The sequence below is a fragment of the Marmota flaviventris genome, chromosome X, assembly GCF_047511675.1.
Source record: "Marmota flaviventris isolate mMarFla1 chromosome X, mMarFla1.hap1, whole genome shotgun sequence".
In the NCBI taxonomy this organism is placed as follows: Eukaryota; Metazoa; Chordata; class Mammalia; order Rodentia; family Sciuridae; genus Marmota; species Marmota flaviventris.
The window spans coordinates 55,468,037-55,490,536 of record NC_092518.1 but is presented as its reverse complement, the minus strand read 5'-3'; the positions used below and the strand labels follow the sequence as shown (position 1 = coordinate 55,490,536).

The 22,500-nt window shown below is 39.4% G+C and overlaps 1 protein-coding gene across 1 annotated transcript; it reads left to right on the top strand.

The window, feature by feature from the left end:
* The first annotated feature begins 4,147 nt into the window (after nt 1-4,147).
* On the top strand, nt 4,148-16,327 carry Pin4 (peptidylprolyl cis/trans isomerase, NIMA-interacting 4). The gene is made up of 4 exons (XM_027920170.2): nt 4,148-4,309; nt 8,430-8,503; nt 15,191-15,310; nt 16,151-16,327. Exons 1-4 carry the CDS (start codon nt 4,273-4,275, stop codon nt 16,307-16,309), a joined length of 390 nt encoding a protein of 129 aa, XP_027775971.1. The 5' UTR covers nt 4,148-4,272; the 3' UTR covers nt 16,310-16,327.
* Nucleotides 16,328-22,500: the final 6,173 nt, after the last annotated feature.

Genomic DNA, 22,500 nt, shown 5'->3' with positions numbered 1-22,500 from the left:
GAAGCCCTTTTTGAAAAACCAGTTACTCCAAAGCCTCATTACTTCATGTCAGAGATGTGACAATAACACCAAATGGGCTAGAAAATCTTCAGCCACTGATTGTACTCAGAGAGACACATCAGTTCTATCAGCAATATACCTACATCTGTTTGCCATAATAAGTGGCTACTTTTTTAAGTGACTGATCTTGTCCACCATGTTCTTATTTTTCTCCTGGTTTCAATTTCTCAAGGTGACCTTTTTCTTCCCTTCTCCCCAGAGTCTGGAACCCACAGCTCTCTATGTATTGACCACCTATGAATGGAATCAACTAGATCTCTCTGTTTTATTGCTTCAAGCTTTCCCTTTCAGAATAAGATCTGCTTGTATCTCAAATAGGAAAGAAACTGTAGCCCTTTGATTTGGGAGCAAGTGGGGTTGGGCAGTTAAGTCTGAGCCAAGGTTTGTGAACCTCTGTTCTGGGAAGAGGGCTGCCAGCTTTCCTTCCTGATTTTTCCTTGTTTAAGTAATGCGTAGAAGCCTCAGTCTGAGGAGATAATTAGTAGAAAATACAACTGGCAGCCATTACTGGCTCTGAGTCACTTGCACACTCCAGCAGATGTTACCATGGTTTCAAGGCTGAATCTTCCTCCTCTCTGCTCCTCCTGCTCTCTCCTTAGTTAATTTGTCACTCTGCTTCACAGACTCCTCCACAGTCTGCCTCCACAGACTGGTGCAGACTTAACCCTATATTGAAGCCGGCTTTTTGGTTGTTGTTGTTTATCTCTCAAATAACATTTAATGCCTTTTTTCTTGAAGAAAATAATACATACCAAAACAATATAGCAGAATATAAACAGAAGAAAATGAAAGTTAGACATAAACTGATATCCCAAAACACTGAAAATTTTATGATGTTCTCTGCCCCATTTTTTGTGACGCATATTGCATGGTTGAGATCATACATTAAAGTCTTAAAGTGTTTTTTACTTTGAACACCAGAAGACCTACCCTCATCTTTTTCTTCTTGGATCTGATGGCCTTTAGGCATTGCTTTGGGCAAATTCAGCCATGTACACAGGCTCACTTATCATAATTGTTGCTGTTATTGTCTGCTGGAATGCATGGAACTTTCACAAGCATTTGCCTGTCGTATCAGCTTTTTACGCTGGCTCTTCATTGGGATATGAACTCTGGTTTTCTTCATTCCTACTTCCCAACTGCCATAGCCACTGGTCACAGGAAAGGCTCTGAAAGGAAAGCGAGGCACAGGGAGATCAAGAAATGAAAGACAGAGACCAGGCAGAGTTATACACGAGAGTTTATTTGTCAGAGCTGACAAATAAAGGCACATCTCTCCATAGATGGAGAGAGAAGCAAAACAGGCTTGGGGGTTGGGACTTTTATGGGGCAGGCTCAGGGATTAGAGCCGAATCTGGCAGGTCCTAAAGGAGGCAGTTAAGGGTGAGGTTGGTATGAGGGAGTGGTGATACATCCTTGGGTGGGAAAGCAAAATTTTTCTTAAAATGACGGCTGTCACTTAAGATGGCTGTCCGGATGCTAAGCAAGGATCTTACAGGCTCTTCCCAGTGAAACACCAGAAGTAAAAGAGTCTCCTGGACATAAACATGAGGTCATACTTTCATTGTAAAACCCCAACCCTCATCTCTTTCCTGACTAGAAAATCAATACATGGGCAAGATATCTCTCAGATGTGGGAAGCAATGATCCCCTCAGCACTGGTTACATTCTTCACAGTTATTCCCAGTCCAAAACAAGGAGTGTCCAAGATATGTCCTGAAGTCACAGCAGTGCAACATAAGGGAGCTCTTTGTTATGTCTGATTTGTGGATGGATACATTCTCAAAAATATCTGACACCCTTATTTGGCCATTAGGCATCTCTAAGTCCAGCAAAGACTATATTCAGAGATTAAATTCTAGGCTGGGGAGTGTGGCTCAGTGGTAGAGCATCTGCCTGGTTGCATAAGGCCCTGGGTTTGATTCTCGGTGCTGAAAAATGAATAAACAACAACCAAAACCAAAACAAAACACTTAACTCTGAACCAGGGTAACATGTATTCTGGCTGGCAGTGGCAAGCTGGGACAGCTATCTCATGGAAGAGAGGAAAAATTGACATTATGCACAAATTAATGGTAAATGAAGGCTGGTTGTTGGTAAAGGAAGAAAAAACAAGGGTTACAAGTTCAAAAATCATTCATCTTAAATTCACTCTATGTTTTATGTGCTTCACACTCATTGTTTTATGTGCTTTACAAATAGGAATTTGTGCAGGTCATGGTGGCTACACCTGTAATCCCAGCAATTTGAGAGGCTGAGGAAGGAGGTTTGCAAGGTTGAGGCTAGTCTCAGAAACTTAGCAAGACCCTAAGCAACTTAGTGAGACCCTGTTTCAAAATAAAAAATAAAAAGTGCTGGGGAGGTAGCTCAGTGGGTTCAATTTCCAGTACCTAAAGCAAAACAAACAAACAAACAAATGAAAACCACCCAAATAGGAACTTGTTTAATTCTCTTAACACTCTGTAAGTACTATTATCAACAACCCCTTTTCACAGATGATGAAACGGACCCAGATAAGTGAGGTAACTTCCTCAAGGTCACAGAGATAGTAGTCAGTGAAGCTGGGATTTGAAATCTGGCAATCCAGCTCCAGAATTCATGCTTTTAACCACATCATTATGATGCACCATTATAGGAACTTTGGAAAAATACAGAAAAACACAACAACCTGTGTAGACTAATACCACCTGTCACATTTTGCTGTACCCTATAGACTGCCTGCCATTTAGATGCATAGATTATATAGTACATGATACATACTCTTTAAAATGCAATCACATTTTGTATCTTGGTCTGTAATCTTCCTTAAGGCCATTTCCCCTATGTGTACACACAGTCTTACAATCATCATTTTAAATATGCATAATATCACTTTGTGTTGTTCAAACATTTTTTTACTGTTTATTTTTTTTTACTGTTTATTTATTTAAACAGTAAACTACTGAGGGTATTTAGCATTTAGACTGCTTCCAACGTTTCTCCGTGACAGAGTATTGCAGAGGGGTGGGTGATAGGCCTTTTTAAAAACCACCTTTTGAATTTTATGTAAAAATTAACAAGCTTTTTTTTAATCACTAAAGTTATTGAATTACAAAGCTAGACATTCTAGTACAAACCAGGTTTTCTAAATGCTATAAATTGCTAGTCTTCCTTTAGTACAAAAGGTCACAAAGTATATTTGCAATACTAAAATGGTGTTCACTTTCAATAGGTGCATTTAATAATGTCCCTAACTTTCTCATTCATGGCTAAACAAATGAGAAAAAAAAGTTTTTTTAGTAAATATCATTAACTGGAACATAAATAGTTTTGTATTAGGATTCATAGTTAGGTATATCAATTTAGGAATGTTATCAACTCTTGAAAATGGCATCCATGTATAATGGCAATCATTTCAACAAGATTTTTGTTAAACTTTACCCTTCATTGTCATAGTACTTTAAAGAAGGATCTTCTAAGTCTTCTATCAAAGTCTGTTGTTTTTGAATTTGATTAAAGGAAGTAAAATATTCTTTTTTTTAAAAAAAAAAAAACCACCTTTTGAACTCAATGAGCTACAGCTGCAAAATAAAATTTAAAAAACGAAAAATACCTCGCCTAGCATGCGTGAGGCGCTGGGTTCATTCCTCAGCACCACATAAAGTAAAAAATAAAGACATTGTGTCCACCTATAACTAAAAATAAACAAATGTTTAAAAAAAGAAGAAAGAAAGAAAAATGCCCAGGGAGGGCAGGCCCCACGTAAGGGAGGACGGCCGCGGAAGTGGGTGGCCACAATAACTCTTCCAGCTTTCCCTTTGTCTAGCGACCCCACGGGATTGGCCAGAGCTGGCGCCGAGGGACTGCAGAAGGCGGAGGCTCTCACTGCGCACGCGTGGAGGAAGTAGTGGGGATGCGGGGGAAGTGGTGCAAATAAGGGCGTGTTGAAGAAGTAATGAAAGGCGCAGAGGTGGGCTTTCCCGCCCCAACACCACCTTTGTCTCCGCCCCCTCAACACGGCACCCAGCTTCTTATTGGTCAATCATCTTTAGCCCTATTGGTCCTAGAGCTAAAGGACTGGGTCTGTCCCAAGCTATGCCTGCTTCTGGAGCCGCGATTAAAATGGTCGACTATGATGCCGTTTACAGGCATTGTTTAAGACATACCCATGGGGCCTGAAGGGGCTTTTTACGGCTACCGGAGCAGTTGAGAGTTCAACGGCAAGTTTCGAAGATGCCGCCCAAAGGAAAAGGTGGAAAAGCGGGGAAAGGTAGAGCATCCAAAATAACCAGGGAGAATGGGGATGGGTGAGGAGAGGGGAATGAACGGACAAGCGATTCTCAGGTCCAAGACGGAGGCAGCAAGTGGACCCACAGAGCTTCCATAGATTATGTCAGGACTTCCTCCGGCGAGGCTTGGAAAGGATAAGTGGGCGACCGGGTATTACTTGTAAACGCTTTGGAATATAGTGCAGGGACCGTTCTGGTGGGTAGTAGAAGCTGGTAGGAATGGCTCCTCGGAAGCAATGACTTGGGGTTGCTATTTCAAGGATTATTACAGCTGTAAAGTGTAATCTCATCAAAAGCCACCAGTTAAAGGAAACCCATATAGATAGTCCTAAGGTTCTCTTAAGTGCTTAGAGAATGACATGCCCACCATGGAGGAAGGACTCATTCTTCAATTGAACACACATGTGTTAAGCACAGTGCGAGGATATAAAAATAAGGTACACATTGCTACTCTTATGGGAAGATAGAAGTATAGTAACCATAATGTACCATACTACATGCAGTACTTAGAGAGATTTGTGACAGATATTGTGGAAACTAACAGGGAAGGGAAGACTTCCTGGAGTTGAATTTGGCAGGCCAAGATGGGCAATAGATAGGGCAAAGCATTCTCGACAGCAGGAATAGCAGAGGTGAAAAACAGTATGGTTTGTGCAGTGTGGTGTTGCTGGAGCAAAAAATCAAGACAGAATGGCAATTAGTTTCTCACTGAAGACAAACAAAAACAAATCATGGAGAGTGCTCTATATGATGTTAAGAAGGTGGGTTAAGGGTCAGGAAGACCCATAAGGAGACTGTTCTGGTACTCCAGCTCAGAGATGGTGGTGGCCTGAACTAAGGTATTGGCTATGGGAAATCAAAAGAGAAAGTGGTAGAATGATGATGTCACAGAGGCCCAAGAGACTAGAATGTTTAAAGAAAGACGATATGGTCTGTTAAGCACAATAGAGAGACCAAATAAGATGAAAACAATACTATTTTACACTTAGAAATTAAAGGTGACCTTAGGAAAGAGTGGTTTCAGTGGAGTGGCAGAAGCCATATTGTAGTACTAGAAGACTGACAGGGAAATGATTAGTTGGCTACAATCAGTATGGACTTCTCTCGAAAGTTTTAATTAAAAAAGCATAAAAATGGGATGGGAGATAGAAGAGGATAAAACATTAGGAGACAGTTTTATTTTGTTTGTTTCATCAGAAGAGGGAAAATATGAGAGTGAGGCTGAAGTGAAGGATCCAGTAGGGTGAAAGGTCAAAGTACAGAAGAATGAAATTTCAGAAAAACTGGAGCCTATGACTGAGGTGGAGCGGCTGACCTTTGCATAGAAGTGGCACTGCAGGTTTGAGGTCTAGAGAAAGAGACAGAATGGGTTTTGTTGTAAAAAATTGGAGCCAGGGAGGGGAAAGGCATAAAATTAGGGAGATTATGCTTTCAATTCCTTAATAAAGTGGAAGGCAAGAGTATTTTTTTTAAGACTGAGGTGGGCAGGGTTTCAGTACGGGTCTTGAAAAGAGTGACAAAAGTTTGGAATGTGGTATTGGGAGTGGAAATGAAACACAAATAGAAGGATTGCCCTCAGGGCTGGGAGCCTGGCAGATTGAAGGCCATGAATTTGGAGAAAACACAGTCTACACACTCAAATTTTACCTAGCGCCTTGCAACTGGCACAATATTGGATCAAAAAAAGCCTGGTGTAGCCTTGAGCCAGCATTGAGGTTTTGTTGGACAATTTTAGTAGGATAGAAGCTGGGTACAGTGGTATGCCCTGTAATCCTAGCTACGTGGGAGACTGAAGCAGGAGGATCATTAGTTTGAGGCCAGCCTCAGCAAGTTAATGACGCCTATCTCAAAATATATAAAGGGCCAGAGATTGTAACTCAGTTGTAGAGCACACCTGGGTTCAATTCCCAGTAGAAATAAATAAGATAGTAGGATAGCAACACATGGTAAATAAGGGTGCCATTGGAATGCAGTTCAGATGATCAAGCATAGGGGTCCAGCCTGGGAAGAGGAGGAGAAGTCTGATAGTCTAGGGTAATTTAGCAAGATAAAGGAACTCAGTGGTAGGGGTGGGAGTGGGGCAGTGGTGGTACTCTGTGAAGTCAAGGAGCTGGTGTTGTGAGAATCGGGTATAAGAAATCTTGAAAGATCAGATTGTAAACATAGACTGAACTACGTGAGTGATGCAATTTTGTCATGTGCCCCTGGGACAGGTGGCCTGAGTAGAGAGCATGGGCATTCAGGAGGAAAATTCAGAACTATGAGATTAGGTTGTTGGAAGAAATTCCTCAATTTAGATGGTGAAATCACCCAAGTTGATGGCAGGACTGAGAGTGGAGAGAAAGCCCAAGTTGAGGCCAGAGTCCTTAGTAAATGAAAGGGAGTGAGTTGGCAGTTAGAAGATGATAGCATCCAGGAGAGGAGAGCATGGGATAACTGGAAGGTATCAGCATTCAAGAGTAAATACAGCTGGGTGTGGTAGCACATCCCTGTAATTCCAGTGACTCCAGAGGCTGAGGCAAGAGGATAGCCAGCCTCAGCAACTTAGCAGGACCCTGTCTCAAAAAATACAAAGGGCTGGGGATTGTAGCTCAGTGGTTAAGCACCCTTGGGTACCCCCCCCCCAAAAAAAAAGTGAATACATAGCAAATTACGAGTTTGGCCTAGTAAAATTCTTAGTAATAACATTTTCTTAGACTTCTGGTAGTCAGTATTTTGATTTTCAGTTTAATTAAACATTTACTGAACACCAGTAGTGTGCCAGACACTGTGCTAGGCATTGGAGACACAGGTTGAATATCCCTTGTCCAAAATGTTTGGGACCAGAAGTGTTTTAAATTTTGGAGTTTTGTGGATTTGGGAATGTTTGTATAGACTTTACCAGTTGAACATTCTTAATATGAAAACTGAAATGCTCCAAAATCTGAAATTTTGTGTTAAGTATTCACAAAGTTTCAGATTTCAGGGAATTCTGGATTTTTGGATTAGAGATGCTCAACCTGTACTAATACAAGTAAGATGAAGTTTCCTGCTCAAAACTTTTTGATGGCTCCATATTTTAGAATAAATTCCAAATTCTGAGCTGAGAGTGTAGCTCAGGGGCAGAGCACTTGCCTAACATGCCCAGGGTCCTGGGTTTGATCCCCAGCATCACACACAAAAGATCCAAATTCCTTAATGGGGCCCAAAGGCTCTCATGTCTTGATATTAAGCCCCCTCCCCTAGGCTGGCCCATCTGACAGTGCTCCTGCCTCAAATTGACCTCATCTGTACAATTTCCTACATATGCTGTTTGTCCCATCTTGGAATGTCCCTATCTCCTTTCTTCAGCTAGTCAACTCCTGCTCATCCAGGAAGTCTTCCCTGCCTGATTAAAATGTCCTCTTAAAATGTGCTTCCACAACCTCCTGTCCATAATTTTCTCTGTGCCTGCTGCATTCTCCTGAAATGATCTGTCTTCCTCACTAGAATGTGAATTCCTATGGATTATTCATCTTTGTACCTCTAATACCTGGAACTTAGTAGTTTCTTAGGAAATGTTTATTAACTGAACACTTAATCCAGCTATAGTTATTGGGAACATCAGCCTCACAGTAAAATATAAGGTGCTGCCAGTGGTCATTAATCTAAATATCAATGATTTTTCATAGGGAGACATCAATAGGCAGTGTAATAGACTATAGGAATTTAAACATGAATATATTATTTAGCCAAATATATTCTTGGAAATTTTACTTATTGGAATTGTGAGTGCTCAATCTATAGTTGCAGTACTTATGAGTTTAGGGGTTTGCCCTTAGAAGGCAGGATTGGAAATTGAGTCCAGAAAATCTGGACCAGGACTCTGAAGCTTTCATTCATCCATTAGCACATGCATTCATGTATCCATTCTGATGTAATGTTTACGAAGGGCATGAATTTCCTTTGTTTTAAGAAAGGTGAGTCACAGATTTCATTTAGTTTGATATAGTAAAGTTTCTGGCAGAGTTCCCTTTTGTAGTTTCATGCTATGATGGAAGTATCAACTTGTCTTATGTGCTGGAGCTTTCTGTGAATACCAAGGTACAGTTTAAAAGAGTACCTGTCATCTCTTCTCTAAAGGGGGAGCAGCCTCTGGGAGTGACAATGCTGACAAGAAGGCTCAGGGACCCAAAGGTGGTGGCAATGCAGTAAAGGTGAGTTGATTCACTACTTCCCTTTTTCCATGTTCAGCATTAGTCACACACACACACACACACACACACACACACACACATGATGCTTAACTCATTCTTAAAAGCTAACCTAACACTGACATAAAACCAAGGTGATGCAGAACTGGAAAATAAGAATCAATCTTGCTTATAAAAAATAATTCCTTTTAGGGGCTGGGGTTGTGGCTCAATTGGTAGAGCACTTACCTAGCACATGTGGGGCACTCGGTTCGATGCTCAGCACACATTAAAAAAAATGTGTCTGGGCTGGGGATGTGGCTCAAGCGGTAGCGCGCTCGCCTGGCATGCGTGCGGCCCGGGTTCGATCCTCAGCACCACATACAAACAAAGATGTTGTGTCCACCGCAAACTAAAAAATAAATATTAAAAAAAAGAGAAACAAAAAAAAATGTGTCCATCTACTATAAAAATATTTTTAAAAATTCCTTTTAAATATTTTCTCAAATGTTTTCTCAGACATCTAGAATTTCTTACTGCTTTTATTTTTTATTTATTTGTTTATTTTATAGTGGCACTGGAATTTGAACTGAAGAATGCTCTACCACTGAGCTGCATCACCTGCCCTTTTTAAAAATTTTATTAAGAGATAGGATCTTGCTAAGTTACCCAGGCTGATTTCAAATTTGTAATCCTCCCATGTGAGCATTTATGATCCTTCTGTGTCCGCTTCCTGAGTCACTGGGATTGCAGGTGTGTACCACCTCTCAGGCTCCTTCATACTTTACTATTATTCCTAAAACATTGTTAGATATTCTCAATGAAAGAGGGCAAAAGGTACAGATGTTATTTCTCACAACTACATGTGAATCTACAATTATCTTTAAAAACCCAATTAAAAAATCTTAACCTGAATCTACTTTCCTACCAAATTATATGCCCACTCCTTTCCATATACCTCATGTATAGCCACACTGGACTTAATTTTTCTAGAGAGGACAGAATGCCTCTTTAAAGCCATCAGTGGAGAGTCTCTTGGGTTAGGTGCTTATAAAAGTCAGCATTCAAGATGAAAATTGCATATAGCCAAAATTAGCCTAAAAAAATATCCTTTATGAAGAATGTCATACTGGAAACATATCAGCTCTCATTAGCCCAATTGCTGGGTCATAAAAGTGACCACTTCTTCAGGTGAACATCAAATTAAGTACCTGAAGATGAACATTCCTTATGAAGATCACATAGTATGTAACCTTTTGGGATTTTCACTCAGCATAATTCTCTGGGAATTTCATTTGGGAAAAGAAATATTTTATGAAACTGAGAGCTCAGATAAAAGCTAAAAGCCACCTCAGCTAAATAAACAAGTAAGGGTGTAGGTCTCATTAGAAAGCTCCCCCCCACACACACTAGGGAGCTATAAGCCAGGGCCTTGACCATAAATATGGTAGTAGGAGACACTCAGCAAATATTACATGAAGTACTTAACCTAGTCCCGGAGGAGCATCTACATGAGAAAATTTAATCTGGAAACAGAACTATACTACCGTGTGCTATGTAACAAGGCAGTTCCCAAGTTAGGATTTGGGAGTCTGTAATTTGATTCATTTATTCAATGAGGAGATAGATGATTGCTTTTCTGCAGTTGTCCTCCATTCCTGTATGACCATCCGACCATGAAAAGTGGGGATCCTGGTGTTCAAAGAAATTTTTCCTAAAACATGGACCCTAAATACAACCTAGGTGCTTCATATGCTGTTCAGCTGAAGAATTGGTCACTTTTACAACTCAGGAGTTGGGCTAATGAGAGTTAACTGTTAGTCTCCAGTATGACATCTTCATAAAGAATATTCTAGGCTAATTTTGGCTATATGCAATTTGGAAGTTGCTTCAAATAGCAACTTTTATGACCACCTAACCAAAGAGATACCAAAGAGGTATTGCTGGTGGATTTAAAGAAACACCATGCCCTCTATAGAAAAATTAATTCCAGAATGGCTATACACAAGGTATATGGAAAGGAGTGATATGTAATTTGGTAGTAAAGTAGATTTGGGTTAAGTTTTTTATTTTAAGATAATTGTAGATTCACATGCACTTGTGAGAAATAATATCTTACCTTACACCCTCTTTTCCCCAATAGTACATCTTACAAAAAACTAGAGTACAGTAGTACACCCAGGACATTGACATTGATACATTCAAAGAATAGAACGTTATCATCACCCCAAGAACCTCTCCTGTTGCACATTGATAACTACATCCATTTCCTTCCTGCCCCTTCCTCTACCCACTTCTTAACTCCTGGAAACAACTAATTTGCTTTCCATTTGTGTGATTTGATAATTTTCAAGAATATTAAATGTAACTTTATGAGATTGTTTTTTTTTCACTTAGCATAGTTGTCTAGAGATTTCATTCAAACTGTTGTGTGTTTCAATAGTTATTCCATGATGTATAAGTGCCATAGTATGTTTAACCACTAACCTGTTGAAGGACAGCTGAATTGTTTCCAATGTTTTCAAAGGCCTCAGCAGGGAAGAGACCCTGGGACACTCTAGCTTTTAGGGTCTCTGCTCCTTCCATATCCTCTGATTATTTCAGTTTCCACCCTTGTGTCCACACCCTACCCTTGTATACAAGCTCTATAGATTCTGAGACCCACCTGCTGACCACAGCTTCCTTCCTTCCCTTCCTGTTTTGTTCTCCTCCCAGATTCCAGGCCCTCAAGCCCGCTCTGCTCTCCCCACTTTCTCTCAGGTTTCATATTTCTTCTCCTGTCCTATTTCCTATGAACTGCAAATTGAATCTAAGGGCTTGATCCATGGATTAAGGAGCCCTGACATTTTTCCTTTTGGTCATCCTCACTACATCCACCTCCAAATTACCCAGCTGAGGATTAATCCAATGATCTACTTTCTTTGTACTTAAACCCAGAATTGCTGGGCCCTACTGGAGAGTCCCATAGGATATTGAGGATTGGGGCCACTAGTACCAGTCATCTAATCTTAGCTAGGCCCTAGGCCTTGCTACTCACCAGTCTTTTACTACTCTCCGCAAGCTGCCTACCACTCTGCTCCAGCCACTCAGCAGATAACTTCGTCCAGTGGTTCCCAACCCTGGGTTTGCATCCAATTCACCTGAAGAGCCTAGAGGCTCACTCCAGACAGACTACATCAGAATCTCTGGAGTGGGGCCTAGACCTTGATATTTTTCTTAGATGCTCTTGAGGTGATTTGAATATGCTACCAGAGTTAAGAAATACTGGTCTACTCTCATAGGTTGGTGTGAGGATTTAATGAGATAATTTAAGTAAAGCACTTAGCACGGGTGTCTAGCAAACATTAAGTACCTGATAACTTTTAAGTAGTTTTATTATTTTCACAATAATTATTTGGTAATTAGTTTAATTTAATTAAATTATTGATTTGTTAAATTTAATAATATATCAGTGACTTAATGATATTTTAATATTTTCACAAGGATTCAGGAACTCCTTGGCTTTCAGCCCTCATCAACAAAGTTATCTTTGCCCAAATTGCCCTTCTCTCTCCTCACCCTTTTTCCTTTAAAGCTAATTTTTCTTTTTTTCTTTCTTTTCTTCACACTAGGGATTGAACCCAGGAGCACTTAACCACTAAACCATATCCCCAGTTCATTTTATTTTATTTTATTTTATTTTATTGAGACAGGGTCTTGCTAAGTTGTTCAGGCTGGCTTTGGACTTGCAATCCTCCTGCCTCAGTCTTCCAAGCCACTGGGGTTACAGGCATGTGCCACAGCACCCGGCTAAAGCTATTATTTCAAACAGTGTTTTGAAGACCAGGCCTTGCGCCTTCATTTATTTGTACCCTCCTGTCTTTGTTCTGTCTCCACCCTTTCACTCTTTACTGGATCCTTCCCTTAATTCTGAAAATATGCTCAGGAATCTTGAAAATGTATACATATTCAAGCTTTTTTTTTTCTCTAACTAGAGCCCTTTCTTCTTTGTGAACTAAATTAGTTGAAAATGCCCAACATGATGGTTTACCTTCCCACTTCATATTGCCTCCTTGGTCAACCTGCTGTGTCTGGGCTTCTGCACCTCTGAAACTCCTTTTGCTAAGGACATTGATCAGTCATTGGTGTTTGTGTGGGTTGCTAGAATTCAAACCCAGGGCTCCATGCATACTAGGCAAGTACTCTGCCACTGAGCTACATGCCCAGTCCCATCCATTGCTAAATTTATTATATTTCTTTCGTAATATCTATAGCACTTAATTAACCCTGTTGATAATTTCCTCTTTGAAACTTTTTCCTATGTTGTTTTTGTCTGTCTGTTTTGCAATGCTAGGGATGGAACCTATGGCCTTAGGTATGCTGGGCAAGTACTACCACTGAGCTATACCCTCACCTCTTCTTTTTTTCTTACTTGGTTTCTAACACACTTTTCTCTCCTACCTACTTTGCCTTTCCTTTTTGTTAGGCTTTTTGTGCTTTCTTGTTTGCACAGACATTGATATTCTCCAAGGTTGTCTTCAGCTTTATTTCCTTCTCTTCTCATCCTGCAAAGCCTCCATAAGTAATCTCACCAACACCCACAACTTCAGCCACCTCTTCCATGCTCATCGCTCCTGAACTTTGGGGCTTGGTTCTCTTCCAAGACACAGTTATAGAATTGCCAGCTGGTCATCACACTTACAAAACACCATGGGTCCTACAAACTCACTCTGTCACACTGTCCAAACCATATATTTGTTCATTTATAAAATGGTGGGCAGTGTCCCCTTTCTGTGATCATGAGTGCTGTGTACACTACTAAAATTAGGTAAGTCAAAAGGCTGCTTCATAACTGTGGAAGTAAAAAGAGAGGTGCAGTCTAGATGCTGTTGTGGCCAGGTCAGTTTGAGGTCTTATGAACCATTCTTGTTTCCCATCAGGCTAACTCTGGCTATTTCTCCAGATTGTTTACCCTGTCTGCCTTGGATAGTGCTGAACGTGTTCTGTAGACATTTGGCTTTCCGAGCCCTGCTTTTCTTTCCTTTGGTGCATTCAACTCCACTAGTCAGAAAGTTACTCCAGTGGGATGAGGATACTCTCCATCTCCCTGATTTCTGTAGTTAACCCTAAAGATACTTAGCTTGCTTGTCTAAATTAACAGGGAGAGTCCTTTCACTGTACCCCAGTTTATCACCTCCAATGTGAAACAAATGATTATGGGTTTGGGGGTTGTTGGGGTGTTTTTTGTTTGTTGGTTGGTTGGTGTTTTATTGGGGGGTTGGTTTTTTTGTGGTACTGGGGATTGAACCCAGAGGTGCTGTACCACTGAGCTATATCCCCATCCCTTTTGTTTGATTTTTTGAGATGGGGTCTCATCAAACAGAAGGGGCTGGCCTCAAAGTTACAACGATCCTGCCTCAGTCTCCTGAGTCACTGGGATTATAGGCATGAGCCACCATACCCACTGAAACAAAAAACTGATTGTTTGAAAAATAGGAAATTCTCCAAAACAGATATGATGACAAAATCATTTTAGAAATATAGTTTTTTTTAAAAAAAACATTGTTTTATGTAAACACAGGTCAAAATGAATGTTTCTATACTATTGAGGTTTATTTTTTGCTACTATGGATTGAATCCAGAGCCTCATGCATACTAGACAAGCACTATACCACTGAGCTACATCCCCAACCCTGTGTTGAGTATTCTTTGTGTGTGCTAGGGGTGGAGTATTGGGGCTTGAACCCAGGGGTTCCCTACCACTGAGCTACATCCACAGCCCTATTTATTTTGAGACAGGGGCTTGGTACATTGCTTAGGCTTGCCTTGAACTTGTGATCCTCACCACCATGTCCTGCTTTAGTATTCCTTTTATGCATCTATTTTTTTAAATTGTACACAGATACAATGCCTTTATTTATTTTTATGTGGTGCTGAGGATTGAACCCAGTGCCTCACACATGCTAGGCAAGTGCTCTACCACTGAGCTACAACTCCAGCCCCCTGCTTTAGTATTCTTTTTAAAAATATTTTTTAGTTGTAGTTGGACACATACCCTTATTTATTTATTTATTTATTTATTTATTTATTTATTTTTATGTGGTGCTAAGAATCGAACCTAGGCATGTGCTCTAATGCTGAGCCACAACCCCAGCCCCTGCTTTAGTATTCTTAATATTCAATATGTGATACTTTTTCAGAGTGTTGAATTGTGGGGTGACTGTTACACTTTAGGTCCCTTTGGGTAGAAAATATTTCTTGGTGAGCTTTTTTATAGCATGCCTACTCCGATGAAATAATCGCATTTATTGAATGTTAGCTACATTATCTCAATCTTCACAACCCCGGGAGAACACATAGGTCTTGTTATTATCTCAGTGCACAAATGGGGAAACATTTGGAGGTTTAAAGACATGCCCAAGGTCATACAGCAGAGCTGAGATTGGATGCTAACATGCTGTCAATCATGTTTCTTCTTTTTGTTACCACTAAGATACATGTTGAAAGAGGGGAGGTTCCCATAGCCAGAGTGCCCATTTTCCATCTCTTTCAGGGTTTTGAGATACTGTCTTGATAATAAATTTGTGGCAGTCATCCAACTGGGCAGACTTGCAGGATTTTCATTTTCCACAAACTATTTTTAACTGGTGAGATTAATCCGAATGTAACTGCTGTACTGAGAGGAATCATTTGGGTGTCCAAGTATTACAAGTACATGCTTTTTCTTTGTAGGTTAGACACATTCTATGTGAAAAACACAGCAAAATCATGGAAGCCATGGAAAAGTTAAAGTCTGGAATGAGATTCAATGAAGTAGCCACACAATATAGTGAAGATAAAGCCAGGCAAGGGGTATGTTGCTTTTATTTAAAATTTTCTGGCCTCCACAGAGCAAACACAAAAGCAAGGATTATTTCTTAATTTCTTCTATTAATTTTATTCAGATCTTGGTTTAAAGATCTTAAGCACAAAAATGTCCAATTTCTGGGCCTGTGGTTGTAGCTTAGCTACAGCATGTACTTAGCATGCACAGAGGCCCTGGGTTTGATCCCCAGTACTACTGGAAAAAAAAAAAAAGAGGTCCAAATGTCCAACTTGTGAACAGTTGAAAAAGAGTTTCCTATGTCTAACCCTGGCATGACCAAACTTGCACAGCTAACTTCAGAGCCCAGCAATATTATGAGTGCTTGTGTGTTCAGTCTAGATTTAGACTTCTACTTATTTGTTCTCATTTAAATAACTCCTACATAACCCAGATGAATAAACGTAGTAGGGGGAGATGGGAACTGGAAAGAAAGTAGAATGAATTAGATATAACTTTCCTATGTTCATGTATGAATACACAAGTGTAACTCCACATCATGGGAAGTTGTATTCCATATATGTATGATATATCAAAATACTTTCTACTGTCATGTATAACTAAAAAGAACAAATAATTTTTTAAAATATTTATTTTTTAGTTGTAGTTGGATACGATATCTTTTAATTAATTTATTTATTTTTATGTGGTGCTGAGGATCGAACCAGGGCCTTGCCCATGCTAAGTGAGCCACAACCCTAGCCCCAAGAACAAATAATTTTTAAAAACCTAGTAACCTTATGGTTCATGTTGAAAAGTTCTTTCAAGCTACTGTAGAACTGTTTCCTTTTCAGGGCCATTTGGTATCATATATCTTTTGGATTTTTCAGGGTGACTTGGGCTGGATGACAAGAGGGTCAATGGTTGGACCATTTCAAGAAGCAGCATTTGCCTTGCCTGTAAGTGGGATGGATAAACCTGTGTTTACAGACCCACCAGTTAAGACAAAATTTGGATATCATATTATTATGGTTGAAGGGAGAAAATAAAATCATATGAAAAACAGAGTAAGTCTTATGCATTTTATTTCTTTAAAGGTAATTAATAATCCTTGTATTTTATGAAATGTCGGTATGGGTTTGTAGATACAAAATAGGATGGGTATATAGTGTATACTACACTCAGTATTCAGTCAGTAATTCTCAGAAGGTAAGTCAAGTGTAATACTTTTAACCTGTATTTACATTCCTCCCAGAATGACTTTACCTCTCAGTGTATCCTGTAAATTTATTCAGAAATCATCTTCACGGGAGTCAAATCTCAGGTCACACTATTCATGCAACTGAAAATATTGGGTATTGAACGGATGAATTCGTAAATGAGGATCATGCAGGAAGTTCCTGGACAAAACTCCTTTACAATTTAGTGAACTGATCTACCAGGACAGGTATTATTAACTCCATTGTCAGTACATGGCACATTTAGCCATTCAACATTAACTCTTTTAATTTTTTTCTATTGTATTTAGTTAGCAACATACACAATGCTAGTTTGACTTTGAATGTTGTCCACTGTCTCTTAGCTTTCACCTATTGGTGAAGAAGCTAAATTGCCTAGCCTGTGGAACATAATCTTCCCCAAACCTTCTTTCTTTTTAAATAAACATCTATTTGTGGGAAAAAGGCACTTAGTTCTTCCAGTGGTTATTTTTACTAGACTAAGCCATTCACCAAATGCTAGCTAATGGGACAAATATCAGCATGAAAACAGCATTCCCTCAACCTCAGTGTATGGATTACATTCTGACTCTCCTTTCTGGGACCAAAATTCTGTATATATATATATAGTTTTAAATTTTAAAATGCCATATTTGAGCTGGGCATGGTGTGCATGCCTGTAATCCCAGTGGCTTGGGAGGTTGAAACCAGAGGATCATAAGTTCAAAGACATCCTTAGCAAGTTCAAAAACATCCTTAGCAACTTAGGGAGGCCCTAACCAACTAGTGAGACCCTGTGTCAAAATTAAAAAAAAAAAAAGGGGGGGTTGGGGATGTAGCTCAGAGGTAAAGTGCCTCTGAGCTAAATCTCCAGAACCTCCCCACCTTAAATAAATAAAATGCCATATTTGTGTCATACAAAAAAGTAAAAAAATAATAATAAAATACTACTTCAAAAATAAAACTTTGTCCAGACAACCAAATGATTCTTTTTTGTTTTGCTTTGTTTTGTTTCAGTACTGGGCATTGAACTCAAGTGTTCTACCATTGAGCCACATCCCCAGCCTTTTTCTTTTTTTGAGATAGGTTCTAAGTTGGCTGAGGCTATCCTTGAACTTGTCATCCTCCTGCCTCAACCTCTCCAGTAACTGGAATTATAGGCATGGGACACCATGCCCAGCTATAATGTGATTCTTTTTATTTATTTATTTTTACAACTATGTGATTCTTAACAGCAGTTCTTTCTTCTTTCTTTTTGCAGTACTGGGGATTAGATTTCCAGGGTTGTACACATACTCAGTCACTGAGCTACATCTCCGCACCAAGAGCGATAATTTTTTTTTTGGCACTATTGGGACTGTTTGAACTCAGGGGCACTGAACCTCTGAACTGCATCCCAAGCCCATTTTATTTTTTATTTTATTTTGAGACTGTGTCACTAAGTTGCTGAGGCTGGCTTTGAACTTGTAATCCTCCTGCTTTAATTTCCCAAATTACTGGGATTAGAGGCATGTATCACCATGTCCAGCATCAATAGCATTTCTTTTAACACACTGCATTCTCTTCCTTGCTTACATCTGATGTTATCCTTACATTATCCCAACTTATATATAATGGCAATTTAACCTAGAGACCAAAGTTTCCCATTTTAAAAGTTTCTGAGCAACCCATCAGCTTTATGCCTACATGAGATTTTCCCCACTGAGTAGGTATACCAATATGATATAGAGATGTTCAAATAGTAGGCAAAGAAACTACTTGAATATGTAGTTTCAAATAAAAGAAACTATCTTAAAAACAACGTAAAGCCAAGTATGATGGTACATGCCTATAATTCCAGCTACTTGAGAGGTTGAGGCAGGAGAATTACACTTGGAGGTCAGCCCTGGCAACTTGTCAAAACCCTCCCTCAAAATAAAAAGGACTGGGGGTGTTGCTCCATGATAGAACACTCCTGAATTTAATCCCTAGTATGCAAAAAAAAAAAAAAAATTAAACGGGGTTGTATCTCAGTGGTAAAGTGCTTGTCTAGCATGTTGAGGCTGTAGGTTTGATCATCAGCACTGCAAAAAAAAAAAAAAAAAAGCCAGGCATGGTGGCTCACACCTATAATTCCAGTTGCTTAGGAGGCTGAGACAGGAGGAACACAGGCAAGGCCAGCCAGGGCAAATTAGCAAGAACCTGTCCTAAAATTTGAAAAGGCTAAGGATGTAGTTCATTTGTAGAGTGTGTGCTGGGTTTCATTCCTAGCAGTACAAAAAAGGTTATAGATGTAAAAATACACAGGCACACACACATACTGCTTTTGATTATACACAGACTGTCTCTGGAAGTGGCAATCCTCAACTGGGAGTTGAGAGGAGAGGGTAAGAGGGTTTTTCCTTCATAGCCTTAGATCAAGGGTTTTAAAATTTTGGTGCCATAGAGCCATTTGGCAGTTTGCCCATGTTTATGGATCCTTTCTCAGAATATTGATCAAATGCATAAAGTAAAATAAATAGACTGGGCATGGTGGTGCACCCCTGAAAGCCCAGCTACTTAGGAGGCTGAGGCAGAAGGATCCCAAGTTTTAGGCCAGCCTGGGCAACTTAAGGAGACCCTGTTTCAAAATAAAAAGGCTGAGAATGCAACTCAGTGGTAGAATGCCTGTGGGGTCAGTCTTCAGTACTGTAAAATAAATAGATAAAAGGGCTGGGATGTAGCTCCGTGGTAGAACACAACCTGGGTTCAATCCCCAGTATCACAAAACAAATAAATACATAGGACTATGTATTTATTTAAAAGGATACCAACTACAATGAAATACAGTAATTGAAAATTTTTAAATTATAATACATGCCTAGTTGTGCTGACAGACACCTGTAATCCCAACAACTCAGGAGACTGAGACAGGAAGATTGACAAGTTGTAGGCCAGCTTCAGCAATTTAGCAGTACCTTATCACAAAATAAAAAATAAAAGGATTGGGGAATGTATCCCAGTGATAAAGCAACTGTTGGTTCAATACCCAATACTACTACTAATAATAAAATTTGTAATATGTGTATTTATGCCTTTTTATTAGGTAATTTCTAATGATAAGTCTAAAAACTACTGTGTTTCTTTGTTGTTGTTTTGGTGATAGAGATAAAATTCAGAGCCTCTGCACATGCTAAACACATACTACACACTCTGACTGAGTAACATCCCCAGCTCCAACCAGTGATTTTATAGTGATAAATATGTTATGGGCCAGGCTATATGGGCAATGACCAAACAGACTCCATCTTACCCTGAGACTCCACTTCATGTAAAAACTGCTTCTCCCATGGGAAAGTCCTGCCTCTGTACCCATCAATAGTTGCTTAGCATAGCATGTTTGGCAATACAAAATGGCAATTCTCATACATTGTAAAATTGTTCTCTCTTTGGTTCCCATTTTTTGGACAATATACCCTGTCAGACATTGATTGTCTAGATGTTAGTAACCATTCTTTAACTTGTACTCAACTAGGGACATTTTGACCCACTCCCCTCTTCTGCTTATGATTTTAGATCTCATGACGTTTGTTTATGGTTTTGAATCACAGCAACAGCTATTATGATTAATATGGTTTTGGACTATAAAAGGTGTACTCAATCCCCAGGAGGGGGTCAAAGGGTTAGAGTTGCAGCCTATCCCTTTGGGTAGGCTGGTGGATCTTGACTACCGGCTAGTGAATAAAGTTTCCGTCTCCTGCTTTAAGATCGACTTGCAATCTCACCTTAACAAATATCAATATTTATTTGACACATCTGCAATAATTATGAAATCAATTTGATTTCTATTAGTGATGAAGTCACAAGTATTACTAATACTTGTTGCCTACATTCATTAAAAAAAAAAAAAGGAAATGTTAAATTCCAGATACATAGTAGTGGAGGAAAGATATCTTTTTTCCCCAAATTCAGACACCTAAATTCTATCCATGAACTCCTGGGGTAAAAATCCCTGTCATGGATATTTTGAATATTTTACCATGTGTATTTTTCCCCAAACAAAAATTGTCATAGTACACAAATAGAGCATTTTGATGGGCTGGACGTGTTTGCCTAGCCATACACAAGACCATGGGTTCATCTCTAACAGTACCAAAATTTTTTTTTTTTTGCATTTTCAGTGAGAAATACACCTAAAATTTAAGCCTTATTGTTCAGATCAAATGGATATAGGCTCCTTCAGTTACTTCAGGGAATGTAAAAACTCCTGGGTGATTTGTTTTGTACATCAGGAAAGAGGAATTTATGAGCTGAATTTCCACATTTGTATGCTTGATGAATGGATTGAAAAAGATGCAAGGTGCAGATCTTCACCTGGATCATGGTGGGAAAATGCACAGGGAAACAGTGATCTGGACTTAGATGCAGCCTGTGAATTGCTGACTCACAAAATGTTAAGTCAATATTTTCAAAATTAGCCAGAAATGGTGGCACAAACCTATAATCCCAGCAAATCAGTAGGCTGAGGCAAGAGTATCACAAGCTCAAGTCCAACCTCAGCAATTTAGCAAGGACCTAAACAACTTGGTGAGACCCTATCTCAAAAAAAAAAAAAAAAAAAAAATGCTGGGGTTGTGGCTCAGTGATGGAGCACTTACCTAGCATGTGTGAGGCACTGAATTTGATTCTTAGCACTACATATAAATAAATAAAATGTCCATCAACAACTAAAAAAAAATTTTAAAAAGTGCTCGGAATACAGCTGAGTGGTGAAATATCCCTCCATTCAATCCCCAATACAAAATATATATACATATATATTTTCAAAAATTACATTCAATCACATTACTAATATATTAGTAGTAATTGCTTTTAATAAAAATTTTATATCAATAAATTACCTGTTTAAATTTAAAACTCACGCTGGGCCTGGTAGTGCACACCTGTAATCCCAGTGACTAGGGAAGCTGAGGTAGGAAGATCATAAGTTCAAGGTCAGCCTGGGCAACTTAGCAAGACCCTGTCTCAAAATGTCTCAAAATGAAAAGGGCTGGGGACATGGTTCAGTGGGTGAGTACCCCTGGGTTCAGTCCCCAGTAATGCAAAAAAATAAATTTAAAATTCAGCTTATCTTTCAAACATATCAGTAATATTGTTTATACACATAGTTTACAAGTAATTATATGTTTGTGTGATATAGAAAATAATTTTAGCTAGGCATGGTGGTATAGTCCCAGCTACTTGGGAGGCTGAGGGAGGAGGATCATTTGAGCCCAGGAGTTTAAGGCCAACCTGGACAATGTAATGAGGCTTATCTCAAAAACAAAAGTCTTTGGATTCTTGGGATATAGCTTCTAAACCCCTTAGAATCTCTATTGTGATGTCTTTTATATGCTGATATAGAGATGACTAAGTGGATGGAGACCCCTAAATAGCTTCAGAAATAGGGGATAGTAGCCAGAAGACCAAGGTTTGATTAGATGATTGGGACTTTCAGCCTAACCCCAACCACTGCAGAGGGAAAAGGGTGAAAATTAAGTCAATCATCAGTGACTAATTATGCCGTCTTAGGAAACTTCCAGGACTAGGGTGGTAGTGGACACCTGTATTCCCATTGACTGGGGAGGTTAAGGTAGGAGGGATACAAGTTAAAGGGCAGCCTTAGCAACACAGGGCCTCCTGTCTCAAATTAAAAAGGTATGGGGATGTAGCTCTGTACAGTACTTGCCTAGCATGTACTAGGCCCTGGGTTCAATCCCTAGTACTGAAAAAAATAAAACCCTTAAATGATGGAGTTCAGAGCTTCTAGTTAACACATCTAAGCATTAGGAGGATAGTGTGTCCAGGGGGCATGGAAGCTCTATGCACATTCCCCTATACCTCACTACAAAAGCATCTCTTACATTATAGAGTTATATTCTCTATAATAAACTGGTGATAGTAGGGGCTGGAGTTGTGGCTCAGTGGTACAGCACTTGACTCACAAGTGTGAGGCACTGGGTTTGATCCTAGCACCACATAAAAACAAATAAAGGTGTTGAGTCCATACACAACTAAAAAAATAT